At 34.9% G+C, this 17,942-nt stretch overlaps 2 protein-coding genes across 2 annotated transcripts in view; one reads left to right on the top strand and one right to left on the bottom strand.

The window, feature by feature from the left end:
- LOC127429162 (uncharacterized) overlaps window positions 1–17,942 on the bottom strand; it is a 166,742-nt gene that overhangs the window by 117,640 nt on the left and 31,160 nt on the right. The window lies entirely within an intron of this gene.
- Window positions 1–17,942, top strand: part of LOC127429147 (PDZ and LIM domain protein 4-like) — a 62,838-nt gene that overhangs the window by 39,678 nt on the left and 5,218 nt on the right. The window contains exons 4-6 of the mRNA XM_051678008.1: window positions 8,434–8,633; window positions 10,630–10,793; window positions 15,805–15,958. Coding sequence (XP_051533968.1) covers window positions 8,434–8,633; window positions 10,630–10,793; window positions 15,805–15,958 — 518 coding nt within the window. The remainder of the gene's footprint in view (window positions 1–8,433; window positions 8,634–10,629; window positions 10,794–15,804; window positions 15,959–17,942) is intronic.

Below are 17,942 nucleotides of genomic sequence, written 5' to 3'. Positions count from 1 at the left end.
TATATATATATATATATATATATATATATATATATATATATATATATATATATATATATATATATACAGTAAATATTGTAATTATTTAAATATAACTATATAATTATTTAATTATTATATATTGAATTATTGTTATTTGAGGGGCACTCAGCAAATATTTATTTATGCCATTAATTCGATTACATTTCAGCATACCATGTAATTAATTTAATTAAAAATTGTAATCGGTTGACAGCCCTAATTTTTCCTCTTTTTTATTTTTATTGTTACACTATTCATAAGAGAAAAGTTGAGGAATACTAAAGAGGTGGGGGCATATCTGGATGGTGGAATGAGGTCACTCTGTGACAGTGATGGGGAGGCTACAAGCTACTCAAAACGTAACCTTCTGAGACCCGGATGAGACTGCAATGTTCATTTTCCATTGCCATTTATGATTTGTAACTATTAGCACCTAATAACCATGCAAACAAGGCAATTTCTTCTTCTCAGAACTCAGATCTCAGAACAATTTGAAAGGCACTTTATTTTCATCCTTCCTTATTGTTACACTATTCATAAGAGAAAGGTTGAGGAATACTAAACAGGTGGGGGCATATCTGGAGGGTGGAATGAGGTCCCGGGTCACTAAACACCTAATTAATTTAAGCTTTTTATGCTTTAAGTCTCTCGGGTTATATTTAAACTTAGCTCTATATGTTTGATTTTATGTGTTTAGTGGGGGAAGGGTGGTGTTATGGTTGTGATTCTAGGTGGGGGTTCTTTAAGTCTGCCAGCAGTAGCCATATGGATTCAGTCAGGTCCTCCCTTTAAATTCTATATCTTCCTTGCAGTGTTCAGGCCGATATCTACCGCTATAAATCAGGTGGTCAATTCCCAGAGGCAAGACCTAATTAATAAAAGTATGTGTGGGTCAGTTTGATTTATTCTTTTGTAACAGTCACTACAGTAGCAGGGCAGTTTGCATAGTTCTGCATGTTCAAGCTCTCTTGGAAGTCACCCAGAACCAAAGGGCATGCTGGGAAAGCATTGTAAAACAGGTCAGTGAAACCTGATGATGGTCACGATTTATGAACAAACCCAAACACACCTCATAAATATTTCTCTGGACTTTTTGTATTCCTAGTGCACCCTAAACAAAGAATCTGGGGAGACTTTATGCCCAAAAGTGTTTTGTTTAGTTTTTTGTTTGTTTTATTGTTTTTTCATTATAATAATGAGAATGAGATTTTGTTTTCACATTATGGTAATGAGAATATGCTTTTTCACATACTGGTATACATTTTTCACATTGCTGTAATGAAAATGATCCTTTTGTATTGCAAAAATTAGAATTATATATTTTTTTACATTACAGTAATTAGAATAGGATTTTTCACATGCTGATAATAAGATTTTCACTTTGCAGTTATGAGAATGACTCTTTTTTGCATTACAGTAGTAAGAATTTGTTTTGCATGATAATAATGAGAATTGTTTTGTTTTCACATTACGGTAATTAGAATATATTTTTTCGCATACTGGTAATGAGACTTCTCACATTGCGGTAATGAGAATTAACCTTTTTTTATTACAGTAATGAGAATTTGTTTTGCATTACAATAATAAGAATGATTGCAATACGGTAATGATAATAAATGTTTCACATACTGGTAATTAGATTTTTTTTTACATTGCGGTAATGAGAATGAGCCTTTTTTCATTACAGTAATGATGATTTGTTTTGCATTGCAAAAATAAGAATAATATTTTTTCACATTATTGTAATGACCATATTATTTTTTGCATTCTGGTAATGAGATTTTTCATATTGCGGTTGTGAGAGTAACTCTTTTTTTTTGCATTACAGTAGTGAGTATTTGTTTTGCATGATAGTAATGAGAATGAGATTTGGTTTTCACATTACGGTAATGAGAATAACATGTTTTGCATGCTGGTAATTAGATTTTTCTCATTGCTGTAATTAGAATGAGCCATGTTTTGCATTACTGTTATGAGAATTTGTTTTGCATTGCAATAATGAGAATTATATTTTTTTACATAACGGTAATAAGAGAATGATTTTTCACATGCTGGTATTTCGATTTTTTCACATTACGGTTATGAGAATTACTCTTTTGCATTGCAGTAATGAGAATTTGTTTTGCATGATAATTATGAGAATGAGATTTTGTTTTCACATTACGGTAATGATTTTTCTCATACTGGTTGAGACTTTTCACATTGCAGTAATGAAAATGAACCTTTTTGTCATTACAATAATGGAAATGTGTTTTGCATTACAATAATGATAATGAGATTTTGTTTTCACATTATGGTAATTAGAATAAAAATTTTCGCATACTGGTAATACGATTTTTCACATTGTAAGAATGTGCCTTATTTGGTGCATTACAGTAATGAGAATTTGTTGCAGAAATGTGTTTAGAAGTCATAAAAATAATGTCACAATGAAAAAAAACTTAATGGTCCTAAGAATATGTTTTTTATTCTTTAAGCAAAACATGTTTTTCATAGGTTTTGTGAGATTCACCCATCTGCAACAAGAGATTAGATCTTAGCAACCACACTGTTTGTAAATTATGTTAGATAGTTGTCTGATTTGGTTTTCATATAATATTTCCCCTGATATGAAGAGAAGTGATCAGACACGGCATGGAGAGTCAGTTTCAACCACTGCATCTGTAAAGACTTTCAGCACTCCTCTAAATTCACTGCACACTGCTGCATAGATCAAATAAATCAGTTTAATGAGACAAAAGCCTTATCCATATTTTTTAAATAAAATAAATGCAAGCTTATATAGTACGAATTTATGGTTTAAGGTTAGAGAGGTACAAATGAATGGTTTTCAGTGTTGTACTACTAAACCGGCACTTTTATAAGCTATACGCCAGATGTGTAGACCAGTAAATCTGCCATTTTTATTGCACTTACACCCATATGTGGCAGACATGTTAACTAAAAGACTATGCGTCAAGTCTAAGGTCTTTAACAGTTATGTTACCTTGTTGGGAAATAGTCTTTTTGACAATGAAGTGGGTTAATGGCAAATAAGGATGTCCAAGATAATAAACAGAACACAAATATATATACAGAAATATATATATATATATATATATATATATATATATATATATATATATATATATATATATATATTAGAAATTTAGTTCCAAGTTCTTAGAAATGTACTGCATTTATGTTGGTTTATTTATACCATTTCAGTGAAAGTTTTTATTTAAAGGGACAGTTCACCAAAAAATGAAAATTTTCTAATTATTTACTCACCCCCATGCCATGCTCAGTTGCTTCGCTTTATATTCCAGAGTTGTTGCTGTTTTTGTGTTTGTTTTCTTAACTTACTATCGCAACCTACAGCGGAATTGCACTGCAATAGTAGGGTTTCCTCTTACACAAACTCCGGGATTCCCTCAATGTCTGAGCGCATATAGACAAATGTGAGGGACCGTAGATATTTTACATTGGTGTGTATAAATGAATAGTGTATGTGCTTTTCCCACTGCACTCCCAGAAATGTAGAATTCTTTCCGCTGTGTTGGCTCCATCCTATGATGTCTGTTATCCAGTCTGTTCACGCAGATACACACTCTTCAAACATCCATCAAAATGCCTCTTATGTGTTTACATGACCACATAAGCTGCGTTCTTTTGGAGAAACCTGGATGTTTTAAACTGCTTTCTCTTAATCCCTTTAACGGCATAAGGAAATTGGGGTTCTTGTTTACATGATGTTTTAGAATGCCGATTACTGCAAAAACCCTGGAATAAACAGTTTCTTAAGTTCATGTAAACGTGGTCAATATTTAAGTCCTTTTTTATTATAAATTCTCCTCCCTGCCCAGAAGGTGGCGATGTGCACGAAGAATGAGAATCGACAAAAACAAAAAAAGAAGAATGTGAAAGTGAAAGTGGAGATTTATAGTAAAAAATAACTTAAATATTGATCTGTTTCTCACCCACACTTATCATATCGCTTCAGAAGATATGGATTTAACCTCTGGAGTCTTATGGATTATGTTTATGCTGCCTTTATGTGCTTTTGGTTCTTCAAAGTTTTGATACCGATTCACTTGCATTGTATGGACCAACAGAGCTGAGAAATTGTTCTGAAAATCTTTGTGTTCTGCAGAAGAAACTTTTTAAGTATTTCGTCCAGGACAGTTAGACCACCTTGACATTTTATATGTCACTTTATGCCCTCAAAAATGATAAAAATGAATTATAATTCTGATATTGAAAATATGGTAATCATAGAAGAGGTGTATTTTAAGTCTGAATGAAGAACTAACGGTAAAAGTAAAGTCTTTCCAACCTTATGCTGTTTCTGGCTGTGTGTAGCACCTGCCGCTCTGTGGATCCTTTCTGAAGAATAACAACGTTTATTTTTTATCAAGATCCCTGATCATTTCAGTCTGAGTGGCACATTTCAGTTTAGATTGTCTTGTGAATCTGTCACAATGCAATGCAAACATTGCAAAGAGGCTGTTATTGAAAGATGAGGGAGGTTAAACTTATATTGGAGCAGACTGCAAACCTGCAGCCCGTGTGTGAGCACAACAAAGCTGTGTTTCATTGCACATGCAAAGGAGTTTACATAGAAGTCTTAAAGGCACAGCAGCAAATGTACAATGGTTGTGAAAACTAAAGTATGACTGTTTTGTAGCAAATAGTCTTTACTAACACTATACATGGACATTAGGGAGGGAAAAAAATATTTAAAAATGTATGATATGGCCTCTTTCAATTTATTATATTATGCTACTGCTTAGAAATAATGAGGAAACTACACCACATATCTCTGCACACTTTTATGAGAAAATAGAAGAGCAGTTGGCTTCTATTCACTCAAAGATAAGAATGCAATAAAACTCTTGTCTAGTTCCCTATACTGAATTGTTGCCCTTGGAACCCTTTATACTGTAATACAGGGGATTTGAGATGGTTTTCATTTTTAGTGTGCAGACTAGTCCTACTAGCAACTACAGTGGAATTGAAACTGGGAGAATTTCTGTTACAGTTTAATTTTCAAATGCCACTTTTTGTATATATACAAAAAGTGTATCTATATACAGATAATGTAGCACCGTAAGTACAATCAGAACACAATTTCTTATTCTTTTAATGTTTTTTTGAATGTGATATGGATGGATTAGGCAGTCATTGCCAGCATGCAGTTTTACATACTAGAAAGTGAATCCAAACATGCTTGTTGCTTCACACACACTGTATATCAAAAAATAAATGATATCCCAACTCCATAATTGAAGGAGAACACTATTTTGCTAAGTAACACACAAACAGAAATCCCCCTCAATTATTGCAGATGTCATGAAAATTCAACTACAGCTTGTAATCAAAAGTGGAGTTGGCCAGAGGCAAATATGCAAGATGGGAATTGAAGCCGTGTGCAATAGTAAATATTTACCCATCCCTGAGTAAGCTCTTTGTGATGCATGCCAGACCTGTAAACCAGTCAAAGGCTGTTTTTCTGTTAGAATCGTGGATTATCATTACTTTTATCAAATTTTGTTAGTGCATCTGTAAGGCCTCGGTTGCACCTGGTATTAACATCCATTTCGGTCGATCCGAACACAAGTGAACAGCTGAGACATACAAAAATGCCCATAAAAATCAAATCCAGGGGGCATGGTACAAAAGTTAATCTTTAACACTGATATCTCAACACATGCATCTCAGATGTGTCTTCTGTGACCACTTTTGTAGACAAGGAGGTGTAAACTGGGTCTCAGAACATTTTTCTTAATTGTTAAAGCACTGGAGCACTAACTAATTATTTATACATGTTAACTGAATTTCAGTCATGACAACTCTCTGAATAAATTTATGGTGTTATAATGGATATGGCATGTTGGTAGGTTTGGTCTTGGCTAGGGATGCACCGATACCACTTTTTCTCTTCCGATCTGATTTTGATACCCGAACTCTCAGTATCGGCCGATAACAATCCCGATCCGATACATGTGTTGTTTTTTCTTAACCCTTAAATGCATGGTAATTTTCCCAAACACTCTTACATATTCTGGACTTTAGAGACCTGGCACTTATGTCTATAAAAAATGGATGTACAAAATGCTCATATGCCCAAAATATGACAATTAGAAAATAATAAAACTAAATATATTGTGATATATTTTTATGTTTTATTTTTCATAAATGAAAGAGATAATGCAACAAATCAGGAAAAATTCAGAACAGGATTCATTATTTTCACACTGAAATTCCATGAGATGCAACTGGCTGTCAAACACATATTGAGCTACACATAACACATAATCTACACATAAGATACACATCAGCTACACCAAATTTACACATACATTACACTTGTACACTTTTCTCTGGCACTTTTTGAGTCTAAATAAATGAACAACTTATATTATTTCAGTAGTACACCCAAATGACAATAGTCATATCATACTGTTCATGTGTTACACTTGCTATAGTTTACTTCAATGTTGTTTCTATGTCAGCTAGCAATGTCAAATGTAAATCAAATCAATCACTGAAACATCAGCGCCACCTCGAGTACAAAATAGCATGTATAATATTTATGTGTATATGCTTATGGGTTACTGAAAATTCACTATTGTTGATAGTTCATTGTTGCACAGAAAATCAACGTGATATAGTGTTTATTTGTATGAATATAGTACTAAATTCTCTTATAATAAACAAAGAAATAGATATCCTGTGATTTAAATAGATATGAAATAATCATAAAAAAAATCATTTATGGAAGTGCAAAAAAAACCTGACACTCTTACATACCTCAGGTCTCTAAAGACCCTATACACATTTGGTACTTAAACCATTAGAAAAAAAATTGCTGCAATTTTGACTTTTGTGTGTGTGTGTGTGTGTGTGTGTTACACTAATTGGGAGTACTCTTTTATGTGTAAAGAAACAAAAAGCATCAAACTAAACAAAACATAAATAATAGGGCTTGGAAATTGAACGCGTTAATTTCTACGATTAATAATAAACTGTTTATGACATTAATACATTTTCATGAGGGAAAACATTTGACACGATTGTACATCCTAGCACAGAAAGTGATTGTGTGGAGCAGTGCCCGCTTATTCATTATGCGCAACGTATGTCTTGGGCATGATAAACACGGGAGTAGATTTACTGTACAAGAATGGAGACTTCACCTGCAAGTGGTGACCCAGGTATGGGAGAGATACGGGCAAGCTGCAGTAGCTCTTCGCAATGCCTGAAATTGCTCACTCATTGTCATCTGAACCAGTTTCAAAAGTGAAACCGCGAAAGAGAGAGCCAGCGTGTGTACGATAGAGACAGAATGGCAGCCAGAGAAAAAAAAGCAAATTAAACTTCAGCAAATTAAACTTAAGAATTAAATTTGTTTTATGTTAAACTGTACACTTAAGTTTGTCTTGCTAATAAAGCTTGTTATACATTGAATCTGCCCATTTGATACTATTATAAAAAAGTCGACAGGAAAATGGCAGAAGATTTTACCCAACTTTTGACTACAGCATGTCCGCTGATTTTATGGCATGTCAAAGATTTGTACATGTAAAAATGTCTAATGAGCATGTACTTATTTAAATAATTCAAATAAATGATGATTAACCAATTTTTTTTCAAGTTCTCTGAGACAAAGTATAAAGTAAATATATTTGATTACATTTTAATGTATGTTTTAATGTACCATGTACCATGGTTGATTAATCGTGATTAATCACAAAAAACTGTGCAAATAGTTAGTTAAAACTTTAGAAATCGATTCACAGCCCTAATAATTACATAAATGTGGAGCCTGTTAAGGAAACATTTGTTACCTAGTCTACTGAATAATGCAGCAGCAAAATTAACAGTCATTATTAACAGTCAAATTAACAGACTGATACCCGATTAATCTAAAATCGTCAGTATTGGATTAGTGGTTCCCTTGTCTTGGCGGACTGAACATGCTTACGCTGCTGCTGCTGCTGCAGAGCAAGTACGAAGGCTTGCTATTGCTAGAACATAAACAGACATGCTGCTACAGCACAATTAGACATACATACAATCACCGCAAAGCAGATTTAGACAAGTGATGCTGGGGTGGAGGAGGGCTTAAAAGAAAAACCTCTCGCAGCCTGCTACAGTGAAACTGACCTACCTGCAAACAACTGAGCAATTTTAATGATCGACAAAGAAAGCGTATGCAAGTTGATTGGCTAACATATTATATGTCAAAGGACTTATCACCTTGCACAATGGTTTGTGCGAGCTGATTGGCTAACAGATTTCATGTTCAAAGAATCTGTCAGCTTGTGCCATGTAGAGTTCCATGACTGAACTTAATATCATTTAAATTTAAATATTCTAAAATATGCCAAGTGATATGGTGCTAATAATTCTAATCACTTTTTTTAACAGACCTTCCGACCAATCAGCAGTGGCTATAGCCCCTTTCCCAAGAGCCCATCCCCCAAGAGTCCAATTACCTGCGGCGTGCCCTGCAATAACGGCAACTCAAGACCTATGTACAACAATCCAGCTGGATTATATTCACACAACAACGGCAACGGTGCCCTACCGAAGCAGATGGCAGGCCTCAGTCTATGCTCTCCAAACAGGTGTGTCATTTTTGCATGTCAATAAAAACTGTCTCAGCTTGTTACAGGTCACATACACAACCCCCCGAGAGGATTCCCAATATTGCAATGTTTTTGCTGGCCATGTTCACATGCCACGCACTCTGCAGTCAACACTGAGTTTAAGGTAACTTCTGTAGCCGGTCTTGCAATGGTACAGCTGCCAGAAATTAATATTTATGTTTCTCACAAGGCTGTGAAAAACAAAGTGATTTATCAAGGAAGTGATCGCGAGAATTTTCCCATGTTGGAATTCCAAAGTGCATGCTCTGTCCTCATTCATAGCACGTGCACACTACAGTTGACATTTTGCAAAGATATTACAGCTTTTGCACAATGTTTTTTAAAAATGAGGTAATGTTGAAGGAATAGTTCACTCAATAAAAATTGTAAACCATTCTAAACCTGTCGCCCATGTCGATCTAAACCTTTATGACTTACTTGCTTAAGGCTAATTTATACATATAAAATGCAAATTATGAGGAAATGCACTGACGTTTTTGTTCTGCTAAGGTGTTTGTCTGGTGATATTTCTACTTTTTTAACACATCCCCGAAATTCATTAACATAGGAGAACTCGGCTTGTCAAAGAGTGTTGATGATTGATTAAAACTGACCATGGGTGTGGTTTGGACGTGACAGTCTTTATTTACAATCAGGTGTGTCAGCTAAGGAGATTTTAACTAGCTAGGTTATTGTATTAATGTCAAAAACTGATAACTTTGAAGACTGTATCTCCGAGGTTAAGGTTATAATCAATTAACTAATTTTAAAATGATGCCACATGTAGTATAAATGCAGACAATGTTGCGCACGGTTGTGGCGTGAAGCACTGTGCTTTGCACACTCACGAAAATAGAGCCCGTAGTTGGGGTAGTTGGTTTCAAGGAAACCAATATTTGATCTCAATATTGATGTATTTGAAGGGTGTGGTTTTTTTTTTCTTCAATCAGTGGAACCATCATTTCAGCCAAAGAGCCATTATTGTCAAGTATTGTTTTCGAGTTGAATCGATGAATCTGAGTTTTGAATCAATTCACTGAAATGGAAAGTTTGAGCTTCTTCAAAAGTAGTCACACTTTGTCTAGATTACCCCTGTGACAGAATATGTATACTACTATATAGTATGCCAAAATCAGTATTTCAATGGAGCAGTATGGCCGATTCTTCAGTATTCATAAGTAGACAAAAAAATACCTGGATGACTTACTACATCCACCGCGATTCTGAAGTGCACATCCACTGGACACTTTACTATTCCGTAATGCCACTGGAGCTAAGACGTCACAAAATGCAGAATTAAAAAAAAAAGTCGGGCGGCTCTTTTTGACGAGTCAAGACCGAGACCAGAAGATGCTCAATCTGAGACAAGACTCTTAATGAATGTGTTAAATGTATAGTTAATGTTTAAACAACTATTGACTCTAGGCTCATATATCAAATATACCTCATATATTATTTTCTTAAGCTTATGTTTGTTAAACAATATTACCAGTAAAAAATAAAAATGAAATAAAAGCCACATCCTTGCTTAAGTGAACACAATTGTGTTACAATTATGACATGTTAGTGTTAGCAATATATCAATGAAAAACTAAAATTAAAGGTGCAAGTTGCATATGTGGCTTTGCAATGCAATTCAAACTACCAGCTTTAGTGTACTATTATTATTCCATTTCAGAGAAACATTTGTCAGATAAGTCGAGGCACTCATGGTATATATTTTGAAGGGAATCGACTGGCCTTAGGAGAAAGTCCAGGTCCATACATGTTCAAGTCCGAGTCAAGACTGAGTCCATGACAAGGCCAAGACCATAAAAATATGGTCTCGAGACCGAGTCCAAGACCGAGTCCTGGTCTCAAGTACTACAACACTGCGTACCGGCACCTTATAAGAGCTCCCCTGCTCCTGAGTGACCAACAATATGAAAGTACCCCAATTACTCCAGAAATACATGTGGATATGTTTCCCTCTCAGTTTCAGCCCTGAACCGCCAGTGAATTCATCAGGCAGCCGCAACGGGGTCGACACACAGTCAGATGTCTACAGGATGCTTCAGGACTATGAGGAACCGGTGTCAGCTCCCAAACAATCTGGATCCTTTAAATACCTGCAGGGAATCCTGGAAGCAGAGGATGGGGGTTAGTTTTATTTATTTATATCTCTCTTAAAATGGACACACTGCCAAAGATCATTTAATAAGTTGTCAGTTCCTTCATTACAGTGTTCTACAAGTCAGTTATATATGATGTTCTGAAGAAGTGCCATATAATGAATGAAGTTAGAAGGCTCTCGGCCTCTTGACCTTTTTATGTCTGATGTTCCTTTCCTGGTTATCCACCCTGCTAAGATTTGTTCATCAAACACCAACAGAATATGCAAGTACAATATATTCATCATTTTGTGTAGCTACAGACCATTTTGAATAACCATAATACCACTTATGCAGTCTTCATTATTGCCGCTGTGTTGAAAGTCACTGGAATGAAATCTCAAACTGACTGAATGAGGAGTTGCATGCATCTAAAAATAGAAGTAATTTCTCCAAAGTTAAGCAGCACTATATATCTGTTTTCATCAAACAGAACATTATACCCACTTTATTTATCATAGTTAACATGTTTTTTAAGCTTTACAAACAAACTAGCATTCAGAATACTCAGTACACCCACACATCAGTTTTACTGTCTTTATATCTTAGTCATATTCAGTTTTCTTTTCATTGTTATCATAATCTGTTTTAATGAATGCATGAGAGCACTCCACACAGAAGGTAAAAATAAATTAGAGAACAATAAATCTTGACAAGACAGCATTTAAGTCATAATGAAATGGCCTTCGTAAACCAAGGAGTTGAAATGAGACTTGATTTTAACCATCAAGAATTGATTGGATCATGAAAAGTGGTCTCTATATGAAAGGTGGTTGAAGGGAAGGAGTTGAAAAGACTAAACTTAACATCCTATCATCTCTCACATGCTGAATTAAACCAGTATGGAGACACAGGGCTTAAGTCTATACTGTTTAAGTGTGTAATTAGAGGTATTTGTCGACAGGTTTGAAGTTGCCCCAGCAAGTGTCTGTGAGAAACGCAGAGTGAACGATCTCACTTTGGCACATCAACAGTCAGATAGCTGAGGCAGACACCATTGTAAAATGTATCCATAATTGTTCCGCACTTAAAGGGATATTTCACCCAAAAATGAAAATAGATAGTATAATACAGCTGCAAGCAGCAATTACAGGGCCAAGCACAACAGCAACAGATCCAATACAAGTGAAATTAATAGGATATATCATCCCTGGTGATGATTTTTTGGCGAAGCAGTTTAAAGCTGTAGTGTGTAACGTTTTCGGTGTTAAAATACTTTCTTCTATCCCAGCTTAATTTGCAGAGACAACTATAAGTAAGCTATTCATAAGTTAATATTTTTTAAAACTGTAAACACTGTGTCTCTGTGGTGCTATGAAAACTGTAAATGAAAATACTCACTGTCACATTCGTGATGCCATTTCTTGGCAATGGCTTAGAATAGAAAAAATTAAAATGATTACTTTTGTGCACCTTGGTCTGAAGATCATCAGTGAAATTTGGTGGAGATTGGACTAGATTTGTAGGAGGAGGAGAGAAAAAACAGTTTATATTATAATTTAAACCTTTAAACTCGGATGGGTGAGAAGAAATAATCAAAATGTTAATAAATACTATCTTGACCAACACAACATAGGTATCGTTTGAAAGCTTAGTAGCTCTACTTTACAATGCATGTAGGTATTATGACCAAAACTGAACAAGTGCTTTGAAATTTGCAGACGAATCAGAACTGTTCCATTTTTAACAATTTTGCACTGCACATATTATTTAATTGGTAAAAATAACAAACTGATCAAAGAGCCATGTGTCATATGTTGTTGGAAAGCTCTCAAAGAGTAGAATACAACCAGACTATTTGTTTTACTCACAGACAAAAATATAGTGAGTAATAGCTAAGTATATGTCTTTGACGTGTTTCATGTGAACAGGTGTTGCTTATATGCCACATTTTTGCTTATAACTTCCCTAAAAATAAACAGAACATACAATATCACACATCGTTACTTAGAGGAGGCGATTATCTGTACAACGAGCCCACACACAAAGTAATCGGATGCATAGGTCATTAGATAACCCATACAAAGCACAATATGCACATAGCATCTGGCTATCTGGCATCTTGCTGTCTGGCTACAAACACGTTAGCTTTCCTGGATCAGATGACATCATCGGAAATGATGTAGCATCATGGAACACTAAACCAATCAGATTGGGTTTAGATTGCTCCTATCGGTGGTGATAGTCCTCCATATTTGGGCAGAGAGGCATGTGATCAATAACTTTAATTCCATATGGCCACCAGGAGATGGCGCCAAATACACGACACAGACTTAGTGATGACTCAAATGGCACAGAATGAAACTCGTTCTGTGAAATTTAATGACTAAAATCATGTCTTCTTGCTATACAAACCTTAAGTCATTGTTGTGTTTGCATGTCTAATTAGTTTTTTATGTACAATTGTTTTGTTGTATTTATTTAGAGAAGCTTTTGGACACTTGGAGATGTATTTGTAATGCTATAACTTTTGACTGTTTTTCGTATCAACACAAACTTTTACTCGGTTACAGGTGACATGATTGGGAACAAAACAAAAGCAGTTTTTCGGAGCTACCTTATTTACATGCTGAGATATATAATGTAAAATCAGAAAAATAAGAAAAAGATTTTCAACAGTTTCTTAGGTTGAGAGTCTCAGAATGTATCATAATCTATATCATTATAAAATGTGAAAACTTTTCTTTAAAATGATACCAAATACTTGACCCTCCTTGTTTTTTTGTTTTTTGTTTTTTTGGGGTTTTTTTGTTGTTTTTTTTTTTTCTCGAGGTATAAGCCTTTAATTTTGTGCATGCCACTGAAACAGGAAATCTTTAAAAACACCCTCAGAGACTAAAGGGTTAAAGTGGTAATATGGCCGATCATGGCAACATTGGTATCATTGTATTCTGCATGACCCAAGGAATATAACTAGATAAGACTCATGACAATAGCCCAAAATAATTTAAAGTTTAAGCATATTTATCAACTTTGTTATATGTTTGGCCAACCTTTTCAAGTACCCTCAGGGTATGGTGCCAATAACACATACTAAGTTTAGTCTTGGTACGCCAAAACAGTGGTTTACGGAACAATTTATTATGGCTGACATGTTATATGGCCGACCCAGGAACATTGGGTATTATTCGACTCAAGGAATCTAAAGGGACCAGTCTCATGTATTTAGGCAGATCTGTTCAGAATCAAAAATAGTATTTTTCCATATTTCTTCACTAGTAGGTGGTGTAGTCCCCAGACTGCTCATGTAACCTCTGGTCATTGTGGTGATGACATATACTAAGCTGTGATTCATTACACGAAAGTGTTGCAAAAATACAGCCTTTCTTCCTGTTTGCCATCTTTGTTGTTGCTCAGAAATGGGTTTGAATATTAAAAAAGGAATAACTTTTGTGTGACTCGGTTTGAAGAGTAAAATTTCTTGAAAATCAGACAAAATTTGTAGGAGTATTTTTAGTTAAAATTCAAAATGCTGCAAAATCTAGTCGGATGGATACTGAAAAAGTTATAAGCCTGAAATTTGACCTGTTGATGGTGCTAGACGGTTTGAGATAGAGACCCCAAATTTGCCACTAGAAATATTCAGACTCGCTTCTATCTTTGTGTCAAATTTTTACCATATGGCTCTATGGGCTGCCATAGACTTCAATGGCGGAAGAATAATCAAATAAGCAGAAAACTACCAGATACCCTTCGGGGCTTGGCCCCTAATAATAGTGCAAATGGAGCGAGTACAAATGTCAAGATTTTCAGTTAATAATTACTTTTTTTGGGTCTGTTACTCACACAGTGCTATTTCCAGTCCCCATTTCTTGTCATTTCATGCAGAGAAAAAGGTTTATTTTTTCTTTCTGTGTTTTCCAGAAGAAAGAAAATCATGCTGGTTTGGAACGACATGAGGGTAAATAATTAATGACATAATTTTTATTTTCGGGTGAACTTGTCCTTTAATATGGGATTTTTCTTTAGTCATCACCCTTTTTTCCGCTGAGCTCGTGCTATGCCAGGACTGGTTTCAGACTGAGCTCAAAAGAGTGGCGATAGGAGGAGGCCTTGGCAGCCGTAGACCACACTTGGTCCAGTGCCTCGGCTGCAGCCATGCCCAGAAGCTAACACGCATCAGCGATTTTCAGTTATGTCTGCGTGGTGAATAGTATCTGACATGGGATTGAAGTGTGAAGCACATTAATTCAATTCAGCTCTCATTTCTGGGACAGCTGCTAAAGGCATGTTTTGTTTCCTGGTCTTGGGTATTAGGAGATTTCTCTGTTTAATGCTAAACAAACCTTCTTAAAATACATTGGATATGCTGTCTAAAGGAATAGTTCACCCAAAAAAACCCCACCCTCATGTCTTTCCAAACCTGCTTGCTTTTATTTTTTGCAAGGAACACAAAAGGAGAACTTTTAAAGAATTTACACACAGCTATAGTATATATTAGGGCTGGGAATTGCCACAGACCTCCACAGACCTCCTCAGACCTCCTGATTCAATATTACAACAATATTTAGTGGCCCATTCTATATGTATTGTGATTTTTAAAGTATTGCGATATTATGTTGTGATATATTTAGCTGTGTTTTAACTGCTTTTTTCAAAAAGAAATGTTTATTGAAGAACAGTTGTGTCTGACCTGACAATTGTTTCACTCAGTAATACAGAATTTGCAGGTAAAAAGTAGGTATGTGCAAAACCATCAACTAATCGCTGCTTTGTCTGAGCTATTAGTCGACTAGTCAGTGTTAAGGAACCCATGGATAATTACGCTGAATGATTATGTCTATGTGTCCCCAATCAGAAGTGTTTCAAAGGGATGTATGGACATTAAGCTGAGCCCTGTAACAGGGTAACATACAGATACTCAACAAATAAATAGGCTAAATAACTATAGCCTCTTATCGCACAAAGTGCCCCTGACCACTAGTGCCCCCTTAAAAAAATACATGCATGACACACTGTATACTGGTATATCAATCAATATGTCACTGTTTGACTTTCAGGGATTTCTCCAGTGGAGAAACATTCAGTAAGAGGCTTGCGTTCTCCAGTCAAATCTCCAGTACCAAAACTGTGCAGCCCCATCAGCGCTCCTCTCACTCCCATCCCTGGACTACAGAAGCTGCCCCAGTGCACGCGCTGTGCTAATGGCATTGTGTAAGTGTGTCAAATAGTGCTGCTCATCAATTTTTCTAAATGTTTGTAATCACCAATTCAGCTGATCCAGTTGAACCAGTTTCAATGGCCAATATTTTGGCTATTATACTCAGACAAAACACTCTCACATAAATAAAGACTTTAGAGTACACACTAACGTACAGTAGTCATACATTGGTACAATATTACGTAATTGTCAAATGAAACTAGACCTGCTGCAACATGTGGCCACACCCCTTTGCACCGGTGATCCAGGTATTACTGTAAATCACTTTATTACCGTCTGCACGTTCCCACAGGACACAAGTTCTCTGTAGTTCCCATTAACAATGCTCTTAAGTAAACAGTGATGTCATATGATAAGTTACTTCCACAGTAGAGTGAAACAATGTATCCATTGTAATAGTTGGAATCAGTTGCAGTTAACAGAGGTAGGGTGCAGCAGTGGCAATATAAGTATAAATGCTGGTATACAGTGGCCTTAAAAGTAAAATTAGTTTTGAGAAACGTTCTAGCATCTTTTGTTTGCAAATGACACTTTTAATAATAATAAATTAATGTCATATTTTGATTTGGTAAAAAGAATACTTTTGGGGGCCACTATATTAGCTCCACAACTACACCTGTTCATAATTTGACCTATATAATTATAACAGGAACTTGCTTAGTGATATGGATCCAACAAGCCATCAGTTTGACATAAAACACATTTGTCCCCGGCAGTAGCTTTCTGTTTCTTTATATCTAGTTTGGGTCAATGTTGTTTTAGATAAGCCTATTGAATAAAGGAATTTACCCTTTGCTAAGCCCTGCCTTAAAAACATTACTGACCAAACCTTGCACTTTTCTATGGTAAGTTATGAAAGTCTTGTAAGTTTTTGGTGGAATTTTACAGAAATATTTCCAAAAAAATAGTAAAATATTGTTTTTTACATTAATGTACCCATTGTTAAGGGTTTATAAATCTAATAAGCCATTTACAAATCCATTACAAATAATTAATATACAGTTATAACAACATGAATAAAATGGGTGACTCATGCAATGCTTGCTTGATAGTGAGCAAACACCATTAAAAATCTTACATGTTATAAATGCTTAATATATACTGTACACTTTTTAATATTTATATTAATCAAAAACATCAAATGCCCCAATTCATCATTTACAGTATGTTACATTGCAGCCTATTCACCATTAAACTATACTCAACTTTATGTATACAGGTTTCTAATTTTGGCAACTCCTTAATAAATACTTTATATGTGGACACTTTACTTTAAGCTACATTTTCTTATGTTACTAATGTTGACTAAGTGATATTAAACATTTATAACATGTGAGGTTAAATTATTCACTATTTGGAAACTCTTTAATCAATTCTTCATATGTTTCCACTTTACAATAAGGTACATTTTCATAGGTTACTAATGTTGAATAATTGTTATTAAGCATTTCCAACATTTGGTAAAATGTCTCAATATTTGGCAACTTAATAAATTCTTCATATGTGTTCCATTTACATTAAGGTACATTTTCATAGGTTACTAATAGGTTTTATAGGTTACTACTCATAGGTTACTAAAAGCTCCTCGCCAACTATAGAGACTTTTCTCTATAAAATCTAAATCTCGTCTTCAAAACCTTTATTTATTTTGGCTTTTGAAGCTGAGCAACGTCAATGGTGTTAATGAGTCTTTTGAATGTATGATGTATTTTAATTTTATGTTTCTTTTTTAATTATCTGGAGAGCAATTTGGTAAACTGCTGTTGTTTTTAAAAATGTTATTGTATTGTATTGAATAATTGTTATTAAGCATTTATAACATGAGGAAAAATGGCTCACTGTATGGCAAGTATTGCATTATGGTCACCATTTTTGTTCAGGATGTTATAATGGGAAAATCAGTGATGTATAAATCATTGGTAAATGAATTATTAGAACCCCTTTATAAACCCTTTACAAAGGGAACATAAAGGTAAA

The sequence above is a fragment of the Myxocyprinus asiaticus genome, chromosome 38 (assembly GCF_019703515.2).
Source record: "Myxocyprinus asiaticus isolate MX2 ecotype Aquarium Trade chromosome 38, UBuf_Myxa_2, whole genome shotgun sequence".
NCBI lineage: Eukaryota > Metazoa > Chordata > Actinopteri > Cypriniformes > Catostomidae > Myxocyprinus > Myxocyprinus asiaticus.
The sequence above is the reverse complement of the archived record's forward strand: the minus strand, read 5'-3'. Positions and strand labels throughout refer to the sequence as shown.